The sequence below is a fragment of the Delphinapterus leucas genome, chromosome 4 (assembly GCF_059928025.1).
Source record: "Delphinapterus leucas isolate spDelLeu-1000000601 "Yukka" chromosome 4, BTC_Dleu_Yukka2, whole genome shotgun sequence".
Taxonomy (NCBI): domain Eukaryota; kingdom Metazoa; phylum Chordata; class Mammalia; order Artiodactyla; family Monodontidae; genus Delphinapterus; species Delphinapterus leucas.
The window spans coordinates 138,793,124-138,818,187 of record NC_143132.1 but is presented as its reverse complement, the minus strand read 5'-3'; the positions used below and the strand labels follow the sequence as shown (position 1 = coordinate 138,818,187).

The following is a 25,064-nucleotide window of genomic DNA, read 5'->3' as shown; positions in this document are numbered from 1 at the left end:
AGTTAAAGACTTAATGCACATTGTGTTTCAAAAGAAAAAAAAAATCTTCATTTTTCAAGGATCATCAAGACCTAACTACAGATTGAAACAAAGGTGTATTTCCCAACCTGGGCTGGAGGGCCAGTGCTCCTGTGTGTGTGCCTACGTGTCGCTCACATACATACAAGCATGCAGGCATAAGCATGCACATGGGTGTGCACACACAGACACACACACAACAGGGACAATGAAGCTGAAAATCTCACTCTAGATTGCCTAGAAACTTTACAATGCCCTATCAGTTGTTATTTCTCTTACCACTCCCTAATTTTCCCATCCTAATTTTGAGAAACAAAAACTTACCAATATCACTGGCAAATTCATAGACATGGGGTTTTTGCAGCAGCCCTAACTGGCACATACAGGTAAGGGCATTAAGAGCTTTCACAATAACAAATTCCTCAGCATCACTAAGACCTTGTTGCAACAGGGGTTTGAGAATTGAGGAGCTTTGCCAGCCAACATAGGCGGCAACACCTGAAAAAGAGAAGCAATATTACATGACTGTTTTATACCTGAAAGTACAAATGCCATTAAGTAAAACAATAAAATTAATCAAAAGTCAAATATATCGAGCAACAATCCAGGCAGGGACGCTGCATTTCCTACCCAGCAAAATAGATGAAAAAGACCCACACCAATGCAAATCTGCAAGAAATTCTGCGGCACCAAGGGAAAAAAAGATCCTATGAGCTTACAGAAAGAAAAATACAGATTCCCTAAAAAGGAAGTAGAATCAGACTGGCATCAGATGATCTTCAGCAGCAATGTAGGCTAGAAGACAACAGGGCAAGACCTTCAAGGTTATGGGAGAAATTTTATACCCAAACTGTCAATAAAATAAGAAAACAAAAATAAGTCATTTTGAGACATGCCAGGACTATATGTGTTTACCTCCCATGCAAACATTTCTAAGAAAGTACTTAGGGATGTACTCCAGAAAAATAAAGAAAATGTAGAATGTACAAAATGGTAGATATAACCCAGGAATTCAATGGGGAAAAAAGGATAATAGCTAGTAAAGAGCTAGAAATTAATCAGCCCAAATTAGACCTAAAGGTCAATAAACTTCGAAAATGTTATCAAGAAGAAAAATGGAACAGACTACAAGCAATAGATAAAACTGGTAAGAAAGAAGCTAGATAATATAAAGTGAGGAAGGTATATTACTTTTCTCTCTAAAAGGAAAACAAAAAACTCTGAAACTCCATGACAAACAAAAAAGTTGTTCAAGAAAGTCATGGTGTAAAAATGATATAAATTAAAATGTGCATTTAGTAGTTTGCAGACGATAGAAAAAAGAATCCTTGATGCTATGAACATTCTCATCAAGTGATAAAGGAGTTATGGCATTAGAATTGTGGTGAAGCAGTTATAAATATAGAGCACTACTTGGCTCTAAAGTCAATAAAAGTTACACATTCTTAATCATGTAAATTGTTTTGAATTTTCAGAATCAGTCTATACAAGCACAAAAGACTTTATTACAGTTACATAACAGAATGTAAATATTATCAACTATGAAAATGCAATTGTTTAGTTGAACTGTCAATTAACAATTAGTTGAATTATTAACCAACAAAAGAATTAAAATGGAAGAAAAACGAAAAGAAGGAAAGAAGGAAGGGAGGAAGGGAGGAAGGGAGGCACTAAATTTCTTGTAGTCCAAGTCAGAAGTAGACCAATAAGAAACAGGTTGAATTATTTAAAGTTATAAAAACAACAAACTAAAGATCTACATCTCAAAACAGAGGCGAAGGGGGATTGGGGTATGATATGAGTGAGTTAAATCTTCATGTGGCATACGAAAAAGTCAAGAGATAAAGTGTAAAGTTGATAATCCTAAAAAGAGTAATATGAAAATACTATTTAGAGACATGGCAATAATCACCTGAAGATATCAAACCAAAACCACAAACCAGAGTAGGTGCCTCTGGAAAGTGCAACTATTGCCTTCCATACTTACTTCATATATTTTGAGTGATCTGCAAAAGCATATTTCCACTGTACTGAGAAATAATTTTAGAATTTTTTTCTGTAATAAAAGAAAAAACGCTGTCTAAAATTCCAGTGGATTATATTTAAAAACTTTACAAACTGAAATGTATAATGAGCTAAAATAGCTCAAAATATTTTGGAAAAGAAGATTGACATCTGGGAGCTTATTCTACCAGATACTAAAGTTGCTTATAAATATATAATAATTAAAACATAATATAGCTATAAAAAGAGTATAATATTGAGTACAGAAGTAAAAAAAATCGATGGAATAGGATATCTAGAAAAGTAACCCCTAAAACATATATGCATGCAACGGGTGATAACAGAAGCTTCACAAATCAATGGAAAATAAATGAAATGTTTAGTAAATAGTGTTAGGAAAATTGGTTATATTTCTGAGAAAAATTTAGATTTCACCTCATACCACAGCCCAAAATAAAGATCAATTAAACAGTTCATATTTTTATGTGAAAAAATAAAGCATTAAAACAAAGCAAAACAAAACAGACATGCGCCCAACAAATTATTAACCTAATTCTGAAATGGGAAAATATTTAAGCACAAAAGTAAAAAAAAAAAAAAATCACAAAGGAAAAGATCAAATAGACAACACTAAAATTATTTTAAAAGACATAAAAAATAACAGTCAAGTTATTTGAGAAAAGTGCCATAGAAAAGATAAAAAGTTATTGTTTTTAATGTATATATAAAAGGCTCAGAAAAAAATCAATAATAAAAGCATAATACCATCAAAAAAGGGGCCAAAATAATAAACTAAAAATTCAAAGAGTAAGAAACATGAATGAGTAATCAACATGAGAAATTTTTTTCACCTTCACTGATAAGCAAATAAATATACACTAAAACAAGTCATTGCTTTAAGCTACCAACAGGCAAAGGTTGACTGAAGCCTATTCCACACTGGAAGGCTGTGCAGTACTATCAAACAATGCTGATCAGAGTAGTAAATGATATAATCTTTTTGAAAAGCTTATAAAATGTGTCAAGTTTTAAAAATATGTTCATATTATTTAACTCAGTAATTAAAATTTCAGACTTCTAGCCTAAGAAAATAATCAGGCAAATATTTATGTAAATAATTATGTGTATAATATATGGCTGACGAAAGTTAAAACAATTTAAATATTCAAAAGAAGAGTTAAATAAATTTTGATAAAACTGTATAATGAAATATTTCTATTAAATTATGGTTTCAAAGAATTTTTAATGACATGAGAAAATGCTTAGAATATACATATGTTCCTAGAAAAAGGTTTAAAAAATAACAAGACTAAGAAGTAATATAATACATACATAGCACTTATGTGCCAGGCACTATTACATATGTTAATTCATCTTATCTTCACAACAACCAGTGAGTTAGGTAATATTATTATTCCCATTTTACAGATAGGGAAACTAAGACACACAAAAGATTAAATGATTTCCCCTAGAACCACAACCAGTAGGTGACAAAGCCAGAACTTGAACCCAGAAGTCTGTCGCCAAGAGTGCCTGCTCTTAGCCAGCACACGACAGTGCCTCACAGATGGCAGAACGGGACGATGGGTGGAAGGAGAAGGCAAGGATGACCCATAGGAAGAAAAAACCAAAACATTAACAGAGGCTGTACGTGGGCTAGAGGATTGGAGGGGATTTGTTTTCTTCAAGAATTTTCCAATTTTTCTACAGCAAGTACATGTTACTTTTATAAACAAGCAAAAAATCAATGAAAATCATTTTAAAATGAAAAAATAACTAACATAAAGGCCATTTTTCGGGCTTCCCTGGTGGCGCAGTGGTTGAGAGTCCGCCTGCCGATGCAGGGGACACGGGTTTGTGCCCCGGTCTGGGAAGATCCCACACGCCACGGAGCGGCTGGGCCTGTGAGCCATGGCCGCTGAGCCTGTGTGTCCGGAGCCTATGCTCCGCAACGGGAGAGACCACAACAGTGAGAGGCCCGCATACCGCAAAAAAAAAAAGAAAAAAAGGCCATTTTTCAAAATACACATGAATTAACCAATAGATGAAGTTCCAAGAACCACCTTTTCCCAAGAAAAGAAATAAAAATAAGATTATTTGAAAGAAGAGAGCATGAAAGACAGAAAGGTGTGAGAAGCATACTGTATTTAGAAACTGAGTTAGATGGAGTCCAAGATGGAGGGCTGACATGAATCAATAAACTAATGTAAAAATTAAAAACAAACTAGAGATGTCTGAAAAGACGAGGTACAGTAATCTCCAGTTATAACAAAGCAAGAACAGCAATTTCAAGGCTTTTCAAAAGTAGAAAGTACCCTTTTCTCCAAAACATTACACAATAATATTCGCAAAAATAGGAATACTGTTGCTATTATGAGTTTCTTTCCTTTTTTAATTTTTTAGGAAAAACATCCAACAGCAAACCTTTTAGCAGTTACTTTCCCAGATTATTGGAAATCAAAATCTAAACTCTATTACAGCCTTCTGCTACTACACGAGAAAGCTTGGATACCTGCAAAGCTTTCCAGTGTGCAGAACAGTCTTTAAATCTTTTGAGTTAATAGACAAGCTTTATAATCATGTGTAAAATGATATAAAAAGGGTTAGTGGGTAATTTTAATAATATGGCTTTAGCATATAACATTTCATAAATGACCCAAACTAAAACTGAAAAGGTCAGTACAATCAGGTGGAAAATGATCAGTTATTACTCCAAAAAGAAAAATATTAAATCTGGTGTCAAACATGACAATCTACCAAAATAAAGTCCATTTCTTTCTAATTTTGAATCTAAATGCAAGAGGAGTCATATGCATATAAAATACAAGATGTCTCTCTTCTTTAGATAAATCTGAAAATTAAGAATTGCAACATTTTGAAAAAGTAGGAAAAAAGCTGATTAATTTTTCACAAATTTTCAGTTTACAAAAAGCAAAGCCTACAAGCTTCAATTCTTTCTAGTTAGATTGATTTTCAATCATAATTATACTTTGTTATTCTCCGATTGTAAAAGTGATGCATGTTTACTATAGAAAATTTGACAAACATGAGATAATCACTGTTCACATCTTAGTATATTCAGACTTGTTATTGTTACCTTTACACAACTGGGTTCAGTCATTTTAATAATATTTCATGGTACTTTCCCAGGTCATTAAATTTTCTTTTTTTTTTTTAACATACTTTTTAATGACCACATGGTATCCCTTTATAAGGGTATATCAGTTTTATTAACCAATCCCTTGATCAACTAAGATACTTCCATCAACCAAAAGCATCATGAAGACAGAAATACCAGGAACTCATTTCATTACTAATAAAATTTGGTAGTACTGTCACCTTTCAGACTGCATGAAAGTATCTGTTTGAGAAGGTAATTCAAATCTTAAAGATAAATTTAAAAACAAGCAAAAAACATACCAACTATACTATCAAAAAAAGCTCCACGCAGATGCCAATCATTTTTATCATTCAGGAAAGTGATCATGTGGGACAATAAAACATCATTGGCTTTCTGACGTCCAAAGAATACACACAGCCGTGTTATTCCATTTTCCATTAAGGTTTGTTTCACGATATTTTCAGGGTCACTTAGCAAAGTGACAACTTTCTGCTGGACCATTTCATGTAAGGCTTGGAGCTCTAAAAAAAAGGAAAAATATGATCAATTTTCTTTTCCCCAAACATATAGACCCAGTCTTTCTCACTCCTTGGAGAAAAGAGAATGATTACAGAAGCCACCAGAGAAAGTCTATAATTACTAAGTTTTTCCACTACTCAAAGCTCTGAAGGATAGGTGGGAAAATGAAATATAGATTGAATAACATCCTAATAAGCAGATGCCACAGGCATGGTTACTATCTCACTAGTTAATCTATAAGGCTCAAAGAAAACCTATGGGGAAGCACCAGAGGGAGATCATACTGCCCCAATAAGATCAACTTAATCAAGGACTTGAAATTACTGGACTGGTTCAGGATATAATCTGATGGTACAGGGCAATCCTTTGAGAAAGCATTTTTAAAGGTCGGTTAATTATATTTTAGAAAGCCAGAAAATACATTGCAAGTCCTGACAAGGCTTTACATGATCTAGCCACTGCCTTCTTCTCTGACCTTATCACCTACCTACCCTCCCCTTTTCATTTATTTATTTACTTAGCTGTTTGTCTTTTCCTTACTGAAACAATCTCAAGAGCAGGGATCTTTTCTGTCTTATTTACCACTATATCCCTAGTGCTTACAGCAAGCACACGAATTGCCTGATGCAAAGCTTATGTTTAACAATTATCTGCCAACTAAATGAATGAGGGCAGCCACTGTCAAGGGAAAAGGCAGTCTGAAAGGCACAATTCTATGTTCACATTAAGAAAAACTTCAGATTAACTCCCCAAAAGTTTTAATGCCTAGCTTCATTATTTAAAAGGTCCAATTACATGGTTATAGGATGTAGGACAGTATTATTTTCTAAGTAATTCCGTGAAAAAAAGTGAGGATTTCCTTTGTGATACATCCTTCTATAAGTTTAAAATTATTCCAGTGTCTTCAACTCCAAATAATATTTGCTGCATAAAATGATCCATTCTAACAAGTAACTGAGACACTACAGTTGTCTATAGCATAAAAATCTGAAAAGTAGACTTCTCTAGTTTTTCTGAACTAGAAACATCTTGAAATAGATCTAAGTACATTATTTGACTTCTAAATCTTTAACATAATAAACATTCATTAAAAGCCTGTTAAAAGCTGTGTGGATGTAGAGAAACTTGAGGCAGGGACTCTGACCTCACAGAATTTACCATCACATTGCTCCTTTACAGTAAAAGGTGTGGGTTCTGATACATAAATCATAGGTAGTATGAAAGAAACACAGTTTATGACTGAGGACACTCAAAATATACTCACATAAGGAGAAAAGGTTTAGATTCTTTGGCTATGGTGTTTCCAATGTTTTTTCCTTTTATTCTGTAAGAATTATATAATTCAGCTAGCTTTGCTGTTGACACAAACCAATTCTGGCTGAAAAACTACTGGGCTTAGAATCTGTGGTGACAAGTTGGTCATTTTCTGGCTAGATAACAATGTATAAGAGTAAAAGAGAACAGTCAGACAGCAGAATCCTTCCCTCTATAAATCTGGTATTCTTTCATTTTACATTAAAATTGTAAGTGAGAGTTTGTTGCAAGTTCACATCAGCAATTCATTCTAAATAACAGAAAATCATACAACCTGTGTCATAATTTCCACTGGGATGTGTAACTTCATCTATTTCTTCACTATTTGGGTCATTTTCCATACTGAGATTTTTCAACTGTACTAATTCCAGGAATCTCAAAGCTGTTTCTGCCAGCAGAGCTATGTTTTCTATAAAAGGAAGAAAATTCATAATAATTATAATCATAAATGTGTGTAATACTTATAATTTTTCTTCCCTAAGTCTTAATACATATAAATAATAATCATTAAGACTAAAGAAAAGCAGGACTTTTCAATTTAGCACTTAACCTAATCAGACTTTTAGTAACTAATCTCATAATCGACAACTATACCCAAACTACCTGTTTTAATAATAAATCATAAGCTTCTTTAAAAAATACAGAAATGTACAACATGATAACTATAGTTAACGTTGCTGTATGGTATATATGAAAGTTATTGGAGTAAATCCTAAGAGTTCTCATCACAAGGAAAAACATTTTTTTTTCTTTTTTTTTTCTTTTTATTATATCTACATGAGATGATGGATGCTAACTCACTGCAGTAATCATTGCACAATATATTTAAGTCAAACCATTATGCTCTATACCTTAAAATTATACAGTGATGTATGTCTATTATATCTCAATAAAACTGGGAAAAAATACCAAATAGCCCAAAATATAGCACTCAAAACATCTGAGGCAAAAAAAGCTGAATACTTCCACAAAGACCTACCTTTTAAACAGTTTATCAGGTAAGAGATATGCAGTAGGCTAACAGAGAAACACATTTTCACATTAAAATCACAGATCAAGCCGGCCTTTGGAATCACACAGACCCTGGCTCAAACCTTGACCCTGGGGGCTTCCCTGGTGGCGCAGTGGTTAAGAATCCTCCTGCCAATGCAGGGGACACGGGAGCCAGGGAGCCCTGGTCTGGGAAGATCCCATATGCCGCGGAGCAACTAAGCCCGTGTGCCACAACCACTGAGCCTGCTCTAGAGCCCTCGAGCCACAGCTACTGAGCCCGCGTGCCACAACTACTGAAGCCCGTGCGCCTAGAGGCCGTGCTCCGCAACAAGAGAAGCCACCACAATAAGAAGCCCGTGTACCGCAACGAAGAGTAGTCCCCACTCGCCGCAACTAGAGAAAGCCCGCGCACAGCAACAAAGACCCAACGCAGCCAAAAATTAATTAATTTTTTTTTTTTTTAAACCTTGACCTTGGCACTGACTAGCTGGCTGCTTAACCAATCTGAGTCTCAGTTTCCTCATACATAACTGAGTCACATCCACCTCAAAGAACCATTACCAAAGTGCATCAACCCTTATTGGACTGCTTTACAAGTGATACTCTGAAGTTCTTAGTGAACCAAAGCGCCAGACTGTTTGTCACACTCCTGCAGTGGTCTGTATCTTCTCCTTTCTCTCTGATCATCTATTAAGACTATTTATACTCCTCACCACTGTGAAAGTATCTACTTCTAAGTTCTGCTATCACACTTGCTGTTAGCTATATCTGCTCTTTGCTTATACTTTCCTCTTCCTTCCATTTTTATTTATTCCTGTGCCTCTATCCTTCTTCTCCTCCCACTTCCATGCTTCCTAATATACGACTATACCCGCAAAGACTGCACTCTTTTCCTTCTCAGCTGTGAGTAGCACTGAACATAAACTACCTTATTTTATTGATTCTAAGACTCACTTTTTCTTCACTTTTTAACATCTCCGAAATTGAGATGCATCCCACAATAACTGACATTTTTGAGTCTACTGAATACAGTGATTCCCTTCATCCTGGAGTCCCACGCCCCACTGCTGCCAGGTTCAACACTGTTCTGAGTAGAACAAAAATTTACCTCTAAATAAGCAAGTTATTAATACCCTGCAATGCCTGCTCACCCTAAAGATGGGAGAATTCTACACCATCCCCTGATGGTTCTAGATGAATATCCCCACTTTAGTGAAAATATCTTTATTAGGAAAAATCTCTTACTTTCCGGGGCACCTCTCAAGTCTGAGCAGATCTATGTTTATCTCCCCATTTAAGTTCATAAACTACAACACACTTGTCAGTTCACTTTACACAAGAAACAAATCTAGACCAGCATCTCTGAGTTTAAAAACAATGCTATAAAAGAAAATTTTAATTGATTTTTAAACTTTTATAATTACTGACATGTGTGGTTTAATTACACTTAACTATACAAGTTCAAAGAGACTTTAGATTCTATCTAAAAAGGCAGCTTTATCATGCACTAAGCCATGGTTCAACATGGCTAGGTGGCATGGGGCACTGCAAGGTCCTGGCACTGACCCTGGGTTACCATGGACTCTTACCACTAAGACCCAGCACACTTGGGTAAAATAAAAGCAGGTTGCTTCAAAATCAAGGTCTAGACCAGCAGCTCTGAGAACTGAGAAAGAACTAGTCCAGATACACTTTGGTCGTGTCCCTTAGCCTCTCCCATCCCCAATTCCTCAGCTGGGAAATGAAGGCACTATAACATCTACTGCTCAAGGTTGTTCCAAGTGTCAGTTTCAAGAGATACACAGATCTTAAAATCTTAGAATCTAGAACCTATTTTAGAATCTCTATATCTTTTGCAACTAACCCTTGCAATCCTGAGCAGTATGTACAAAGCAGATTTTTCAATAAACAGTAGCTATTGTTTTTATGCTGTGACTGCTAGAAATTGAATATAAGTATGTTAATATGGTACCTACACATCAGAACCTTACCTACTTACCACAATTGAGAAAAGACCAAGATACACTGGGCCAAAAGTAGGTCATAATAGTCTAAACATACAGCTTGTTTTTTAAAAATCATAAGCTTTTCTTTCATTTAATTTTGTCCAGTTCAATTACAGTTGATCCTTGAACAACACTCGAATTTTTTTTCAAGAGTACATACTACAGTATAACACAATCCATGGTTGGTTGAATCCACAGATGTGGAACCATGGATAGAGGGCTAACTATAAATTATATGGGGATTTTCAACTGTGTGGGGGGTCAGCGTCCTTAACCTCCACGTTGTTGAAGGGTCAACTGTATTTCTATTTATCAAGTGAATTGTAAACATGCTTTGTTCCAAATGATAAACTTGGATATGTCTTAAAGAAATCCTGAATTTTCTAAGCCTAAAATTTACACCTATAAAGCTATGGAAATCAGAAACCATAAATAAATAGGCAGATGGATAAATATTTTTTAAAATACGTATTTTTTAAAAAGCCAACAACCACCAATCACTTTGTGGATGTGCCTAGCCATAAAGACAGAGTCCAAAGACCACTTTTCACATTCTGTTAAAATAATGACAAGTAAATCATAAAATAATGAACTAATAATAATAAGCAAGTATCTTTCAAAGAAAGAGACAATATCATCACCACACGTTATGTACTACTTACAAAGACTTCAGAATTCCTGATTTCCATCAGATTACATTTTAAAAATAAATGATGAAATTATGTAAATGTTTCAATGACATTTTCCATGCAGAAATAAGCATTCGAAATTAATTTGGGGAGCTAAAAATATGAATCTGTATCACTTATTTTATGAGAATTACAAATAAAACAGGTAAGTTTGTTATATAACACACTCACCTCATCACAAAGAAGCCACACTTCTTAAGCACCATAGTAACTGAAAGGACCTTAAAATTCAGTAACTTAACAAACGGGCTAGGTCCTTTCAACACCAAATTACCCAGCAAAATTAATCTTTTTCAACAGCAATAGACTGTTATATCCTAATACTGATATTCAAACGTACGTATTTGTTCAGAGAAACTTTATAAAGGCCTAAAGACACTAGACCTGAAGCACATACTTGTGAACATTAGTCTTACTCCAAATTAAATATAATACTCCCAGGGCTTCCCTGGTGGCACAGTGGTTGAGAATCTGCCTGCCACTGCAGGGACACGGGTTCAAGCCCTGGTCTGGGAAGATACCACATGCCACGGAGCAACTAGGCCCCATGAGCCACAACTACTGAGACTGCGCGTCTGGAGCCTGTGCTCCGCAACAAGAGAGGCCATGATAGTGAGAGGCCCGTGCACCGCGATGAAGAGTGGCCCCCACTTGCCGCAACTGGAGAAAGCCCTCGCACAGAAACAAAGACCCAACACAGTCATAAATAAATAAATAAAATTTAAAAAAAAAAAAAAAAAACATAAAAACAAAAAAACTGCCACTCTGCTTCCCAAGCTTTGGACTAAAAATAATAATAATACTCCCAGTAAAATCATAAGATTCTGGTATTATATATTTTTCACTTAATAATTCTGATAACCTCAAAAATAAGGATACACACAAAGCTTGAGTTCCAGGAACAGATCGGCTATAAATATTATTAAAATGTACACAAATAGTTCAAGGACCAAAGTTCACTCTTGGAATTCCCAAAGATGTCAGAGAAACAAGAGGTATTATAGTCACTAACTTCAAAAATATGAGTGGCTATTACTTGGACAATAAGCTCTTACCAGCATAGGCTAGTCTAACAATAGTAGCATCATCCTGGGCTAAGTGGGCTATGCCTGGCAGAATATATTCCGGGTAGATGTTAACATCATTGCGAGGAACCTCTTTGACAAGAGCAAGAACTTTGGTCAACGTCCTCAAGGCTTCAGCCCTCACTCTAGGAACAGAGTCACTGCTGAAATGCAAAAGATACGGAGTAATACGATCCAAAAGAATTTCTACACTTAGTCTTGGGGCCAAATGGAGAATAAGTTCCAGAGCAGCAAGCTTGGAATCACAATATTTAAGGGTCTGTAGGCAGGATGTTATAACTGACACCAAGATAACCAGCCCATTTTCCTTAGGCTCTCCTTCTGCTTTCTCTGGCAGATCATGTCCACAGAGATTGTGGATAATGTTGCCCAAATCCTTCCTTATAACCAGAATACGCTCATCTGCAGAAAGAAATGTTTCCTTGGCAAACTGGGCCATGTAGGGCTGAAGGAAAGTGTAAAATATTTCAGGAAAGGCATTGCCACGCTGCTGCTTTAAGTAATCTTCTGCCTCTAAACGTTTATCTGGTTCCCGGTGAATCATCTGAGTTACCTATACCAAGGCAAGAAAGGGAGTAAAAAGTAGATTTGAGAACAGAAAATTAAATCAAATGAAAGCTACAACTGCAACTTAACACATGATTTAAAGGACATTTGAGGTAATTCTGACTCTTTCTAATCTTTATCTTTCAAACTACTTTCAGAACCTGACTACTGAGTAATATGTGACTCTACTACCATCCTATGAAGCAACAAGAAATCATGTATTAACATACTCCAGATGGGCCAGACACATAAAGAGGATTAGCCTTAAAAATCAGTCAAATTCACTCCTTTCACAGTTAAGAAAAGGTAGGCCCAAATTCATAAAGTTACTTAGCCAACACAACACGATAATGAGTGCCACACCTAGAACAGCCAGGTATGCCAACTCCTAATCCAGTGTACTGTTCACTGAACGTGAACTAAATTGGCTTCCTCTGGAGCATCTTATTTCTTAATATTTGCCATTCATAAGAGAAATCAAAATGCATGTTTCCCTACCTTACTAAAGAATATTTTAAATATACATATAACCTTTCCGTGGCTCAGAGTCATCATCATATGCATCACTTACTGTATTGATTGACTTAGAAAAGATCCCCTCAAACAGTACTGTGGATATACGGCTTACGTGACCTCCCAAAGAATTCCTCACACCTGTTCTGCTAACCTAATGTGTGATTCCACAGCTCCCCTTCCAGACCTGCCCTCAGGGTCAAGGGAGGTACACAAAGCTAGTTGCTTTTATATGAAATGCCCCTATACTGCTGTATTACATTCAAGTCGCTGTTTCCTGTCTCCTCATTTTAGATATTTATCCTCTTCATTTCTTACTAGCAAGCTCTACCCTGGACAATCTCTAACCCCCAAGCACCTCCTTACTTCCTTCCAAATCTGTCCAAAGCAGAGCTAAATATTATAATGGAAAGATGCGTGCGTGCATGTGTGTGTGTGTGTGTGTGTATGTGTGTAATATAAAGTCAAATGAGCTCTGTGCCTAAGGGGAAAAAAATTGTACACTTCTGCCTAACAAAGTAAAAACAATAGGCTGGTATATGAGTCCATGGGGTTTTACTGCTTGTCCCAAATTCAGAACATTCCAGAGAACTAATGCAAAAGTGAGAAATATTTGTAGCATAGTTACCAATTCTCTGATACTGCAATCTTCAATTTTATTCAGCACCTGTTCAGGGAAAAACTGTCCATTTCTGTAAGCCAAAAGTTGAGAGAGATCAAACAGTGGCACACCTTCTGTAAAAAGCTCAGCTATCACGCAACCTGGAAAATAGCAGATATAATTCCATTAAAAATGAAATGCAAGATATTAACACAGATCAAGAATTCAGAGAATTCCTAAAACTCAAGATGCAAAACTCAAAGTAAACCGAATTAAAATGTTTAGTGCAACATACAACTACAGTCCAGCAAGACAGGAAAAATGTCTATTGCCTAATCATCAGTTTCTAAAAGTATGAAGTCAAAAAAGGCCTATTTAATTTTCCTCCTTCTTAAAAAAAATTAAATCAAATAAAATTACTTCCTGGTTCTATAAATGAAAACAATTACACATGTTATATACACACATACATTCAGAGATACAAAGATAGATTAAAAGCCATAAGAAAGTATTCTTTTAAAATATGAATTTATAGACATTAAGTTTATAAGAAACTACTGAGAAGTAACATCTGACAACTCAATTTATTCATCATTAAACAAAAAGTTATCAGGTGTTTAACACACACTAGACTCAGTGCATAAAACAGATAAAAACTCTGCCCTCATGAAGCTTTAATTCTAGGAAGAAAGAAATAAAGTAAACCAGTGAACAGACACACTTATAAAATGAGAAGTGCTAAGAAGTGTGGCTGTAAGATTAGAGAAGGAAAGAGAGATACCTTTCGTTTTGCACTAACATAATCTTCAAACAAGGAATAAATAAAGCAACTACATTCCCAAAAAGACAAAGCAGTTTCACTGATCAGTATATGACATGCATTTTTAAAATCTTAAGGCGATCCTTAAACAACCTTAGTCACAGCCTTTGCATGTGTTGGTCCCTCTGCCTGGAATACTATACCCCCAAGCACCCTCATGGCTTACACCTAAACTTCCTTTAGACCTTGAATCAAATGTCATCTTAGCAGTAAGGCATTTCTTGACTGCCCAGTTTAAAATTCCAAGCACCCCCACTACAACTACCCCACACTCGTTATCTAACACATTCCCCTTCCCCTTTCCCTGCTGTTTTTCCCCACATCACCAAATGCCACATTATATATTGTATGTATTTATTTCTTTATTGTCCATATACCCACTAGAATGCAGACTCCATAAAGGATTTTTGTCTATTTTGTTCACTGAAAAAACTCCAGCAACTAAGACAGTTCCTGATACATAATAAACACTCAATAAATTTCTTAATTTCTATCCATACAGTGTCAAGTTTTAGAATAAAAAACTAAAATAGCTATTAAGAACACCTTAAGCAAGAAGGAAATAGAAGAACTGAACAATACTATAAACCAGATCTAACAGACATCAAAGGAACACGCCATCTAACAAGAGAATACAAAACTCTTCTCAAGTACATGTGGAACACTCTCCAGATGAAACCATATGCTAGACCATAAAACAAGCTTCAATGAATTTAAAAGGACTGAAATCATACAAATTACATCCTTCAAACCACAATGGAATGAAAAAAATCAGTCACAGAAGAAAATCTGAAAAATTAACAAATATCTAGAAATTAAACAACACACTCAACCAATGATCAAAGGAAAATTAGAAAATACTTTGAGATGAATGAAAACAAAAGCAACATACAAAAATGTATGGGATGCAACTAAAGCAGCATTTAGAGAAAATGTATAACTATAAACACCTATTTTATAAGAGCTCAAAACAATAACTTAGGGTTTCCCTGGTGGCGCAGTGGTTGAGAATCTGCCTGCCAATGCAGGGGACACAGGTTCGAACCCTGGCCTGGGAAGATCCCACATGCCACGGAGCAACTAAGCCTGTGCGCCACAACTACTGAGCCTGTGCTCTAGAGCCCACAAGCCACAACTAGAGCCCGTGTGCTGCAACTACTAAAGCCCACACGCCTAGAGCCCGTGCTCCACAACAAGAGAAGCCACCACAATGAGAAGCCCGCGCACCACAACAAAGAGTAGCCCCTGGTCGCCGCAATTAGAGAAAGCCCGTGCGCAGCAACAAAGACCCAACGCAGCCAAAAATAAACACATAAAATAAATTAATTTTTAAAAAAAACTAACAATAACCTTAAGAAGCAAACTAAAACCAAAGCAAAAAGAAAGGAACAATAGATATTGGGGTGAAAATTTGTGAAATAGAGAATAAAATACAATAGAGAACATCAACAAAACCAAAAGTTGATGCTTTGAAAAGCTCAACAGAATTGACAAGCTTTTCTAAGAAGAGAGATGTCTCAAACTATGAAAATCAGGTATGAAAAAGGGGACATTACTGCCAACCTCACAGAAATGAAAAGAATTATAAGGGAATGCTTTAAACAAATGTATGCCAAAAAACAGATAAACTATATGAAATGGAAAGATTCCTAGAAAGATAAAGATTACCAAAGGTGACTTAGAAAGAAAATCTGAATAGACCTTTTAAAGAGACTGAGTTAGTAATGAAAAACTTTGCACAAAGAAAAACCTAAGCCAACATGGCTTAACAGGTGAATTCTGTCAAACATTAAAATAATTAACACCAATCCTTGACAAATTCCAAAAACAGAAGAGGAGGAACACTTCCCAAGTCATTCTATGAGGCCAGTATTACCCTAGTAGCAAACCAGACAAAGACATCACAAGTGAAGCAAACTACAGACCAATCCCTGATTAATATAGATAAAAATCCTCCAAAAAATATTAGCAAACTGCATACAGGAATTAAAGAGTCCATACCAATAATAATAAATAAATGAGGGGAAAGACAGGACACTTGAGCACACAAGAATGCTGAGGGCCTACTGGTAAATGTGGAAGTAGTGCTGGAGTTGGAAGATCATCATTCTGCAACCATCATAGTAAAGACTGGATCAGGCAAGAATGATCAACAGACACCAAATCAAGAGGAAACTGTGATGACTGGCAGGATATTTGCATGGTCTTAAAGTTTCTTCCCACAGGTTGCTTATTAGTTGCAAGGGATTAAAAAAACAAAAAGTAACTACAGAGGGGAGAAATTGGGCAAGAACTTGACCATGTGATCAAAATTAACATCACCAGCAGACACCATTTGCCTCCAGATACGATACTGTGAAGACATCTTCACCTACACAGTATTCCTACTTAGAATGAATAACCTGAATCTAATCACAAGGAAACAGGATACATACAAAATGAGGACCATTCTATTGAAAAAGAAAGAGGTGAGGCCGAGCGCGTACACACAGTGCAGGTAAAAGCTGGTGAAAACTAAATAAGGTGTAAGTCTAGTTAACAGTAATGAACCAATGTCAACTCCTGATTCTGATATGGTACTACAGTCATATAAGATGTCACTGGGGGTAGCTGTGTGAAGGGTTCTTCATTATTTTTGCAACTTACTATGAGTCTATTATTTTAAATAAAGAGTATAAAAATAAGTTTTAAAAATTTAAGGGGAGAGGTATTCTTCAAAAAATGTCAATGTCATAATGACAAAGAAAGACTGAAAATGTTCCAGATTAAAGGAAGCTAAAGAGACATGACAACTAAATGCAATACCTGACCCTAGACTGGGTCGTGTCCTGGAGGAGGAAAAATGCTATAAAAGACGTTACTGGGTCAAATACAAAATTAGAATAAAAAGTGTAAATAATTCTATCAATGTTAAATTCACTGCAGTTGGTAACTGCAACATACAGTTACATAAGCTTTATGTAAGAGAATACTGGGGTCTTAGGAAATACTAAAGTATTTGGGGCAAAGGGCCATGGAGGGGTGGGGAGGAAGGGTGGGGAGTGTGGGGTACAGAATGCAGAGAAAAGGTATAAGTGATAAAGCAATTGGAACAAGACGTTAACAACAGGTGAATTTGGGTAAAGGGTTTATGTAGGATCTATGTACTATTTTTATTTTTGCAAGTTTTTAAGTTTGAAATTATTTCCAAATACTGTAAAAATAAAGAACATTTATTTACAACTAAATGGAGATTGTTTACAGACTGAACTACATCCCTCACCACCCCCCTAAATTCCTATGTTGAAGCCCTAACACCTTAGAATGTGACTATTTGGAGACAGAGCTTTTAAAGAGGTAATTAAGGTTAAATGAGGTCATAAAGGTGGGGCCCTAATCCATTATGACTGGTGTCCTTATAAGAGGAAGGAACACCAGGAGAAAAGTGGCCACCTGGGACTCAAGGAGCGAGGGCTCAAGAGAAATCAACCCTGCTGGCACCTTGATCTTGGACTTCCAGGCTCTGAGGGAACTTTCCAGAACTGAGGGAAAATAAATTTTTGTTTAAGCTACCCAGTCTGAAGTATTTTGTCATCTCATCCCTAGTAAACTAATACAGAGGTAAATACAGGATTTCTTTTCTTGCAACTTTTTTTTTTTTTTAAATTTTTTGGATGCATCACGCACCACAAGGGATCTTATTTCCCTGACCAGGGATGGAACCCATGCTCCCTGCAGTGGAAGTTCAGAGTCTTAACCACTGGACCGCCGGGGAAGTCCCCTTTCTTGCAACTTTTAAAATGGTATCCTGGAAGAGGTGTTATGGGTTGGTATTTCTCTATAGAACAATTTGTTCAAGTTGCCTTTATCATCACTGAGTCCTTCTTTATCATTCAGATCTCATATCAATGTCACCTTCAGGGGAGGCCTTCATTTTATCTACCAGCCCTTGTCATCCACTTAGAAATCATAGCACTTCATCACAGCACTTATCACTAATCAAAATTAACTTTCTAACTTATTTACCTTTTTATTCTCTCTCCCTGCCCACACTTAGAATGCAAGCTCCATGAGTGCAGAAACTCTATCAGTATTGTTCACAGGTGCGTTCCCAACACCTATACAACAGTGCCTTACACATAATAGGCACTCAAATACTTGTCAAGTGAATGAATGAAAGATCTCCAGCAAACAAGGCTCTGCCCATATATATGACCAGAGACAGGGAATATATACACTTCTCCCAAACTAGCAGCCAGGAACCATGGATAGGGCTTAGGATGGGGAAAAGTAACATTCAAACGCAGAGAGCCTAACATTCAAACCCAAAGAGCCTAAATCAAATCTTAGGAGCAGTGGGAGGTGAAGAGATCCCACCCACCTCTTTCAAAGAAATGAAAGAAATGAAATCTTCAGCCAAAACAATGTAGAGGTCTTTACTCTGGAAAAACAAATGCTAAGTAAGAATTCTGTTGAACGTCACAAAACTATAATGACTATAATGCACACAGAAAGGATAAATATAAACTCTTCATCAATCCCTGAAATTTTAAAACTATAACAAACTTCCAGTTATAAAATAAATAAGTCATGGAGATGGAATGCAGAGCAAGGTGACTATAGTTGCTAAGAGGGTAGATTTCAAAAGTTCTCACCCACAAGAAAAAAAAATTTGTAACTACATATGGTGACAGATGTTAACTACACTTGTGGTGATCATTTCCCAACACATACAAATATCAAATCATTATGTTGTACACCTGAAACTAATGTTATATGTCAATTATACCTCAATTTTATTTTTAAAAAAAGCTACAAATGATCCGCTGAAGCTAGAAAGTGATCACATTTCTAAGCTGGAGGAGTCCTATTTACATAACAGTAAGTTTAAAAGGTAAAAATAGTTCAAGAAAAATTTAGATAAATTCACTGATCAGGTTGGGACTGATGGATTACATTTCTAATCTTGTTATATTTACAGTGTGGAAGCTACCCCACCTCATCAAAAATACCCTCCCTCAGTATTACCTTGGGACATAGACTAGTGAGCTGAACAGACCAACAGAGAGAGGTACAATCCTGTGTAACAAAGCTCATTTGTTCCCCTAGATGAAATACATTTCTTCATTAATTATATCACTTTTCCTAAATAATCTAAAATACAACTCAATTTATGTTTTCTTTGTAGAAAACCTACAGGTGAGAAAAAGATTAAAGCCAACCTTTGCAAAATTTACAAAAAATGGCAGTGATGCTAGAATTCATATGGTATTCCTCAGGATACCATCCTCAGCCCACTTCTCCAGAAGTTCATAGATAGCCTACAATCCATGACCAAGCTTCATGTGGTCTGTGTATGTAATGTATATGAATGTATGGTACTTTTTTCCAAAGAAGGAGGTCCCTGGTTTCATCAAAGTCTTTAAGGGGAGCCAAAAACATTTAAGAATCACTTCTGGACATATATACACTACCAAACGTAAAATAGATAGCTAGTGGGAAGCAGCCGCAGAGCACAGGGAGATCAGCTAGGTGGTTTGTGACCACCTAGAGGGGTGGGATAGGGAGGGTGGAAAGCAGAAACTAACACACCAGTTTCTCCACAAACTCCCCAACTAGAAACGCATTCCCTTGGCTACAGTAACTACTACCTATTTCCTGATAACTACCAAATCTCCATCTCCACCCCACATCTCTATGTACCAAACCTTTGTAACAACTGCCTGTCACACATCTTCCCCTGCATATCCCCTGACACCTTCAACTCAACATCTAATACAGGCCTCAGCATCTTCCCACCCCTTATCTTTTCCTCCTCGTGTGTCTCCTAGCTCAGTGACTGGTATCACCATCCCCCTGGTTTCCCAAGCCGGGGGAACAGGAGTGTTCTTGATCCTCCAATCAAATCCTAACAATTCTACCCACTAATTATCTCTTAAGCATTACTTTTCTCCGCTCCTTCTCCAACTGTCACAACTTGAAACCAGTCAGCACCATGTCTTACCTGAATTGTGGCAGCTGACTACTAACTGGTTTTCCTATCTCCTGCTACAGTCAGTGTTTTGTCTAAAACACATATCTGATAATGTCCCCATAGACTAGCATGGGCATACCAGACCCCTTCTGATCTGGGCCTTGCTTACCTCACACCCTACGTTCCAGATGTACTAAAGTACTTAAAGTCCCCTAATAAATCAATGCATCATGCTCTGGTCTTCAAGTCTTCATATAAGCAACACCCTCTGCCTGAAACAAACTACCCTTCCCATAACTAGTTCCCAATCACCTTTCAGGTCTCAGTTTAAATACCTTCCTTCCAATAGAGATGCCTTTCCTGATCCTGCCACTCTACCCATCACCACCACAGAGATTCATTTAAGTATCCATACGTTCCTGTAACAGCAGCCTAAGCTTATCACCACCACAGCAAACCACAGTGCACTGAAATGTCTTTTTTCAATATCATATCTATCTCCCCATTAAAGTGTAAGCACCCTTAAAAGAGAAACGTAATTACCCATCTATGTCTCTAGCACTTAAGACAGTGCCTGACATATACAGAAGAGAGAATTCAAATATTCCTTAAACATCTGAATGAGTAGACAACTCTTTGGATTTTCCAGGTACTGAAACATGTCCAGTGAAAGAATACTGCAACTATCTGAAAAGTGCAGGGGGATTTACCAAAAAAATTAATTTTCTATGTTCAAGAGTTAAAATAAATGCACACTCCCCCCCTAGCAAAGTTGACCAACTCACATACCTGCTGAAAAGATATCCATTGCTCGCTTCAACTCTCCTCTTGTTCTCTGATTGCTATTTAAGTCTACAAGTGGAGTTGAAGGATCTCTCATATATTCTAACTCAGTGGCAAACAATCCACCATCAACAAAACGTTCAGGAGCAATATAACAAGTTCTCCTCCGTGAAGTGTCAAAAAAATAGTTGAAATCTGCCGGGTTGTCCTCTGGAAGATAAGTGGGTTTAAAACTGGCAAAATCAGTTAGAAGGACCCAATTCCAACTGGTGACCATCACATTCTCAGTCTTGATGTCCCCATGACGGACTCCAGATTTGTGTGCTTGGTCCACGGCTGTGAGGATCTGGAAAGCGATCCAGCGCTTCTCAATGTTATTTAAGAACGGACGGGTGCTGATGCGATCATAGAGGTTGTCTCGCACGTACTGCCTGAAGAGCATGGCTGCCTTCTCAGATGCTTTTTCTGCTGCTTTCTGGAATGGCAGGCAGTTCTGTGCAGAATGAAGCCTGATTTTCAGTTCCTCAAGCTCTTGTTTGTAGCTGGTTAGAGGCAACGTGGGATCCTGAATTGCAAAGACCTTCACAACCACCAGGCCTTCTCGGTGTTTCGCTCGAGCAACTTTAAAGAACCGAGTACTCCCCAGACTCTTATCATATTCAAAGTCATGGATGTCTGAGAAATAACTCTCCACAGAAAGGATCTGGGAGGGAGCAATGCCGGCGAGCTGGTTTCCCATAATGGCAGCAAGCACCTCAGTAAGTTAGGATACAACACCTATTTAAAAAAAAAAAGGAAGGAAAGAGAAAAAGAAAAGAAACAAGCAATGAAACACCATTATTTGTGTGGCCTCTTCCTATAAGATAGATATACCATATTTCTCTTCCACCGAGAGCACTGTACTTATCCTTCTGGGCAGCTTCTAAATTTCAGACATATTTATCTTAAAAGATCTTGTTATTTTACATTGTCCTTTCCAGGAGCTGGCTTATATGTAAATAGGCCCCATCTCTATTAAGTTGAAAATGTTAGAATGTGTATTTTACGATATTTAAATTTAAAACTTAATGAGCCTTTACTAATGTGTTCAGTATTATGCTGGGGCTATAAGAGTTACAAAAGTACTATATGACACAGTCTTTGTCCAAGAAGAACCTTTAGTCCTGATAGAAAACCCAAACACATAAAAAACTTAAATCTAACTAAGAATCGCCTGATACAAACAGGTCGGGCTAAAAAAATCCAAACAATCAGCATATCCTGAGCCCGCCCAGCCTAATTCCAGTGTGCCTTCCCACTCAGCTAACAGAAGGCACAGAGTCTTTTGGTTTGCCATAACGACAAGGAAGAACCCCTAGTAGAGATGCTAAAGAAAAGTAAACCAAAATACCGACTTGCCAAACACAGCCCAGGGTCCTCCTAGCTCAGATTTTGCAGGAAATGAAAACACACATGTACACACGGCCGTGCACACCTGCAAACATTTACCCTGGGGGACTCTGGGAAGTGTCACAAGCCGATCGCTCGCTCACACGGAGGTCATGGCACGTCACTTCAGGGTCTGGGCGGGGAAGGGAGTCAGCAGTCCGGCGAGTCTTCTCTACGAGGGGTCCTCCTTTAAAGAAGGGAGAAGGGGATCCTGCAGGAGGTTCGCAGAGGAGTCCCAGTCTCCCGGACCCCGGCGGTGCGCGGGGGAGAGGCGGGAAGCTCTCGGGGCCGCAGCAGACACCGAGCCACGCTGAGGTGATCCCAGACCCCAGGGAGTCGCCCCGTCAGCCCCCTCCTCCGCCCCGCCTGCCACGCGTTCCCGGCCCTCGCCTTCCTCTCGCGCGGGCCTGGACCCTCGAGACCCTCTAACTCCTTGAGGACCTCCTCACCCGCAGGAGGTGGAACTCGGGAGACAGGCAGACAGCGAGGTACAGGGAAACTCCGCTACTCCAGCGGCTGCAGACGTTGTGAACGCTGAACTCCCGGGAAAGCCGCCGGCTCTGACCCTACTTCCTGCCGCGGAGCGGAAGTGACGGCCTGAGGAGGAGCGCGGGTCCGGAGCTGGTTGCTAGGAAACGAGGGAGGGGCGTGGCCGAGCTCCCTGAGCCTGGGCGAAGAAAAGGAGATTCCCTGACAGCAGTCTGTTCCCCATCCAGGTCTTCTACCCAATCCCTAAACTCTGAAGCTTTCTGACATCTCCCAGGACCTGTTCAGATGCCCTTCACCCAAGTACACCAGAGCAGAGTCCTTTAAGAGGATTCACAGGCTTAGGAAAGTTAATATATCCCAAGTTGAATTTTTTAAGAGATTTATAGAGATATTATTTACATACTATAAAGTTCACCTGTTTGAAATACACAAATCAATGGATTTATATATTTTTTTTACAGAATTGTGCAATCATTCCTATAATCTAACTTTAGAACATCTTCCTCCTGACCCCCAAAATGAAACCCTGTAACTATTAGCAGTCACTCCCCATTCTGCCCATTGTTTCTCCCTATCCCAGCCCTAGGCAACCACTAATCTACTTCCTGTTTCTTGCCTATTCTGGACATTTTGTGTATATGGTATACAACATGTGGGTCTTTGTGACTGACTTCTTTCACTTCATGTGTTTTTGAGGATTATCCCTGTTGTAGCTTGTATTTCATTCCCTTTTATTGCCAAATATTCTATTGCACGAATATTTCACATTTTGTTTACCATTCACTAGTTGATAGACATTTGGGTTGTTTCCACTTTTTTGGTTATTACAAATAATGCTGCTATGGACATTCGTGCATAAGGCTTTTTGTGATCATATGTTTTCACTTCTCTTGAGTAAACACCTAGGAGTGGAAGTGAAATGGAGCAGGACCCTATGGTCCTTCCCAGCCGTGTCCTCTGCCTGCCTTTTGTCTGTGCAAAAACTTTAGCCAAAGAATAAGTTTAATCAGAGAAGTGAGAAAATGCAGAAACAAAGGAAAACAGCTCAACAAGACTAAATAATAATAGTTTAGTCATTAAGCATAGTCAAGGACCTTTAGCTCCTCCTCAAGCACTGTAGATAATATTCTGAGCCATATCCTATGAGCTGTCTTGTAGATGCTGAGACCCCCACCAGGTGGAAGAAGTTAACTACATGATGACCAGACTGTAGCCATGACTTAAGCTACCACAATTCCAAGAACTGGCCTCAAGGAACTGGGAACAAACCAACCCTAGAACTGAAGATTAATTGTACTTAAAGCAATCAAGATGACGCTGGTCAGACCACCACATGACCAGTTTCAAGGTGACTGTCAGAGCTGACAGTGCTGTTTCTGCATGTAGCCCCCTCCTTCTGTCTATAAAAGCTCTCGCCCCCTGATTGTCATGGCGGGAGTCAGCCTTTGGACAGAAGTCCACCCTCCCCCCCCCAGTTGCTGGCATCCAAAATAAAGCAAACTTTCCTTTCCACCAATATTGGCTTTTGAGTGGCGAGCAGCCAGACCCCACTTTCAGTTACAGAAGTGTGGAGTCACATGGTAACCCTATGTTTAATGTATTGACAAACTGCCAAACTATTTGTCAAAGTTGCTGCATCATTTTACATTTCTACCAGCAATGTATAAGGGTTTCAATTTCTCTACATCTTCACTGACACATGTTATTATTTATCTTTTTTATTATGGCCATCCTATTAGGTGTAAAGTAGTATCTCATGTGGGTTTTACTTGCATTTTCTTAATAACTAATGATGTTGAGTATCTTTTCACGTGCTTACTGGCCATTCTTATATCTTCTTTGGAGTAACGTCTATTCAAACCCTTTGCCCATTTTTTTAATCCGGTTGTCTTTTTATTATTGAGTTTTAAGATTTCTTTATATATTATGGATACAAACCCCTTATCAGATTTGCAAATAGTTTTCCTCTGTGCTGCCTTTTTCTTTTATATTGGTGTCCTTTGAAGCACAAAATGTTTTAATCCAGAGCTGAATTTTTTTTTATTATCCCAGCAACTTCCTCTCCTCCATTCTTCCCCATTTCAGTAGGCAGCACTACTACCCACTGGGTTCCTCAAACTACAGATTTGGAAGTCCTTAGATCATCCTTGACATTCTTCTACTCTTTCCCTCTTTCACCCAC

At 37.8% G+C, this 25,064-nt stretch overlaps 1 protein-coding gene across 5 annotated transcripts in view; it reads right to left on the bottom strand.

The window, feature by feature from the left end:
• Positions 1 to 22,998, bottom strand: part of PIK3R4 (phosphoinositide-3-kinase regulatory subunit 4) — a 74,124-nt gene extending 51,126 nt beyond the window's left edge. The window contains exons 1-8 of one of the 5 annotated variants that reach the window (XM_089911158.1): positions 22,843 to 22,998; positions 22,454 to 22,580; positions 20,972 to 21,742; positions 13,437 to 13,570; positions 11,720 to 12,302; positions 7,251 to 7,385; positions 5,443 to 5,664; positions 343 to 516 (exon numbers count right to left, since the gene is read on the bottom strand). In XM_089911158.1, the coding sequence (XP_089767284.1) occupies positions 343 to 516; positions 5,443 to 5,664; positions 7,251 to 7,385; positions 11,720 to 12,302; positions 13,437 to 13,570; positions 20,972 to 21,704 (1,981 nt within the window). In that variant the 5' untranslated portion in view covers positions 21,705 to 21,742; positions 22,454 to 22,580; positions 22,843 to 22,998. Of the gene's footprint in view, positions 1 to 342; positions 517 to 5,442; positions 5,665 to 7,250; positions 7,386 to 11,719; positions 12,303 to 13,436; positions 13,571 to 20,971; positions 21,743 to 22,439; positions 22,581 to 22,842 lie in introns of all 5 variants that reach the window. The other 4 variants (XM_022561728.2, XM_022561727.2, XM_089911157.1 and 1 more) reach the window with 4 other exon arrangements.
• Positions 22,999 to 25,064: the final 2,066 nt, after the last annotated feature.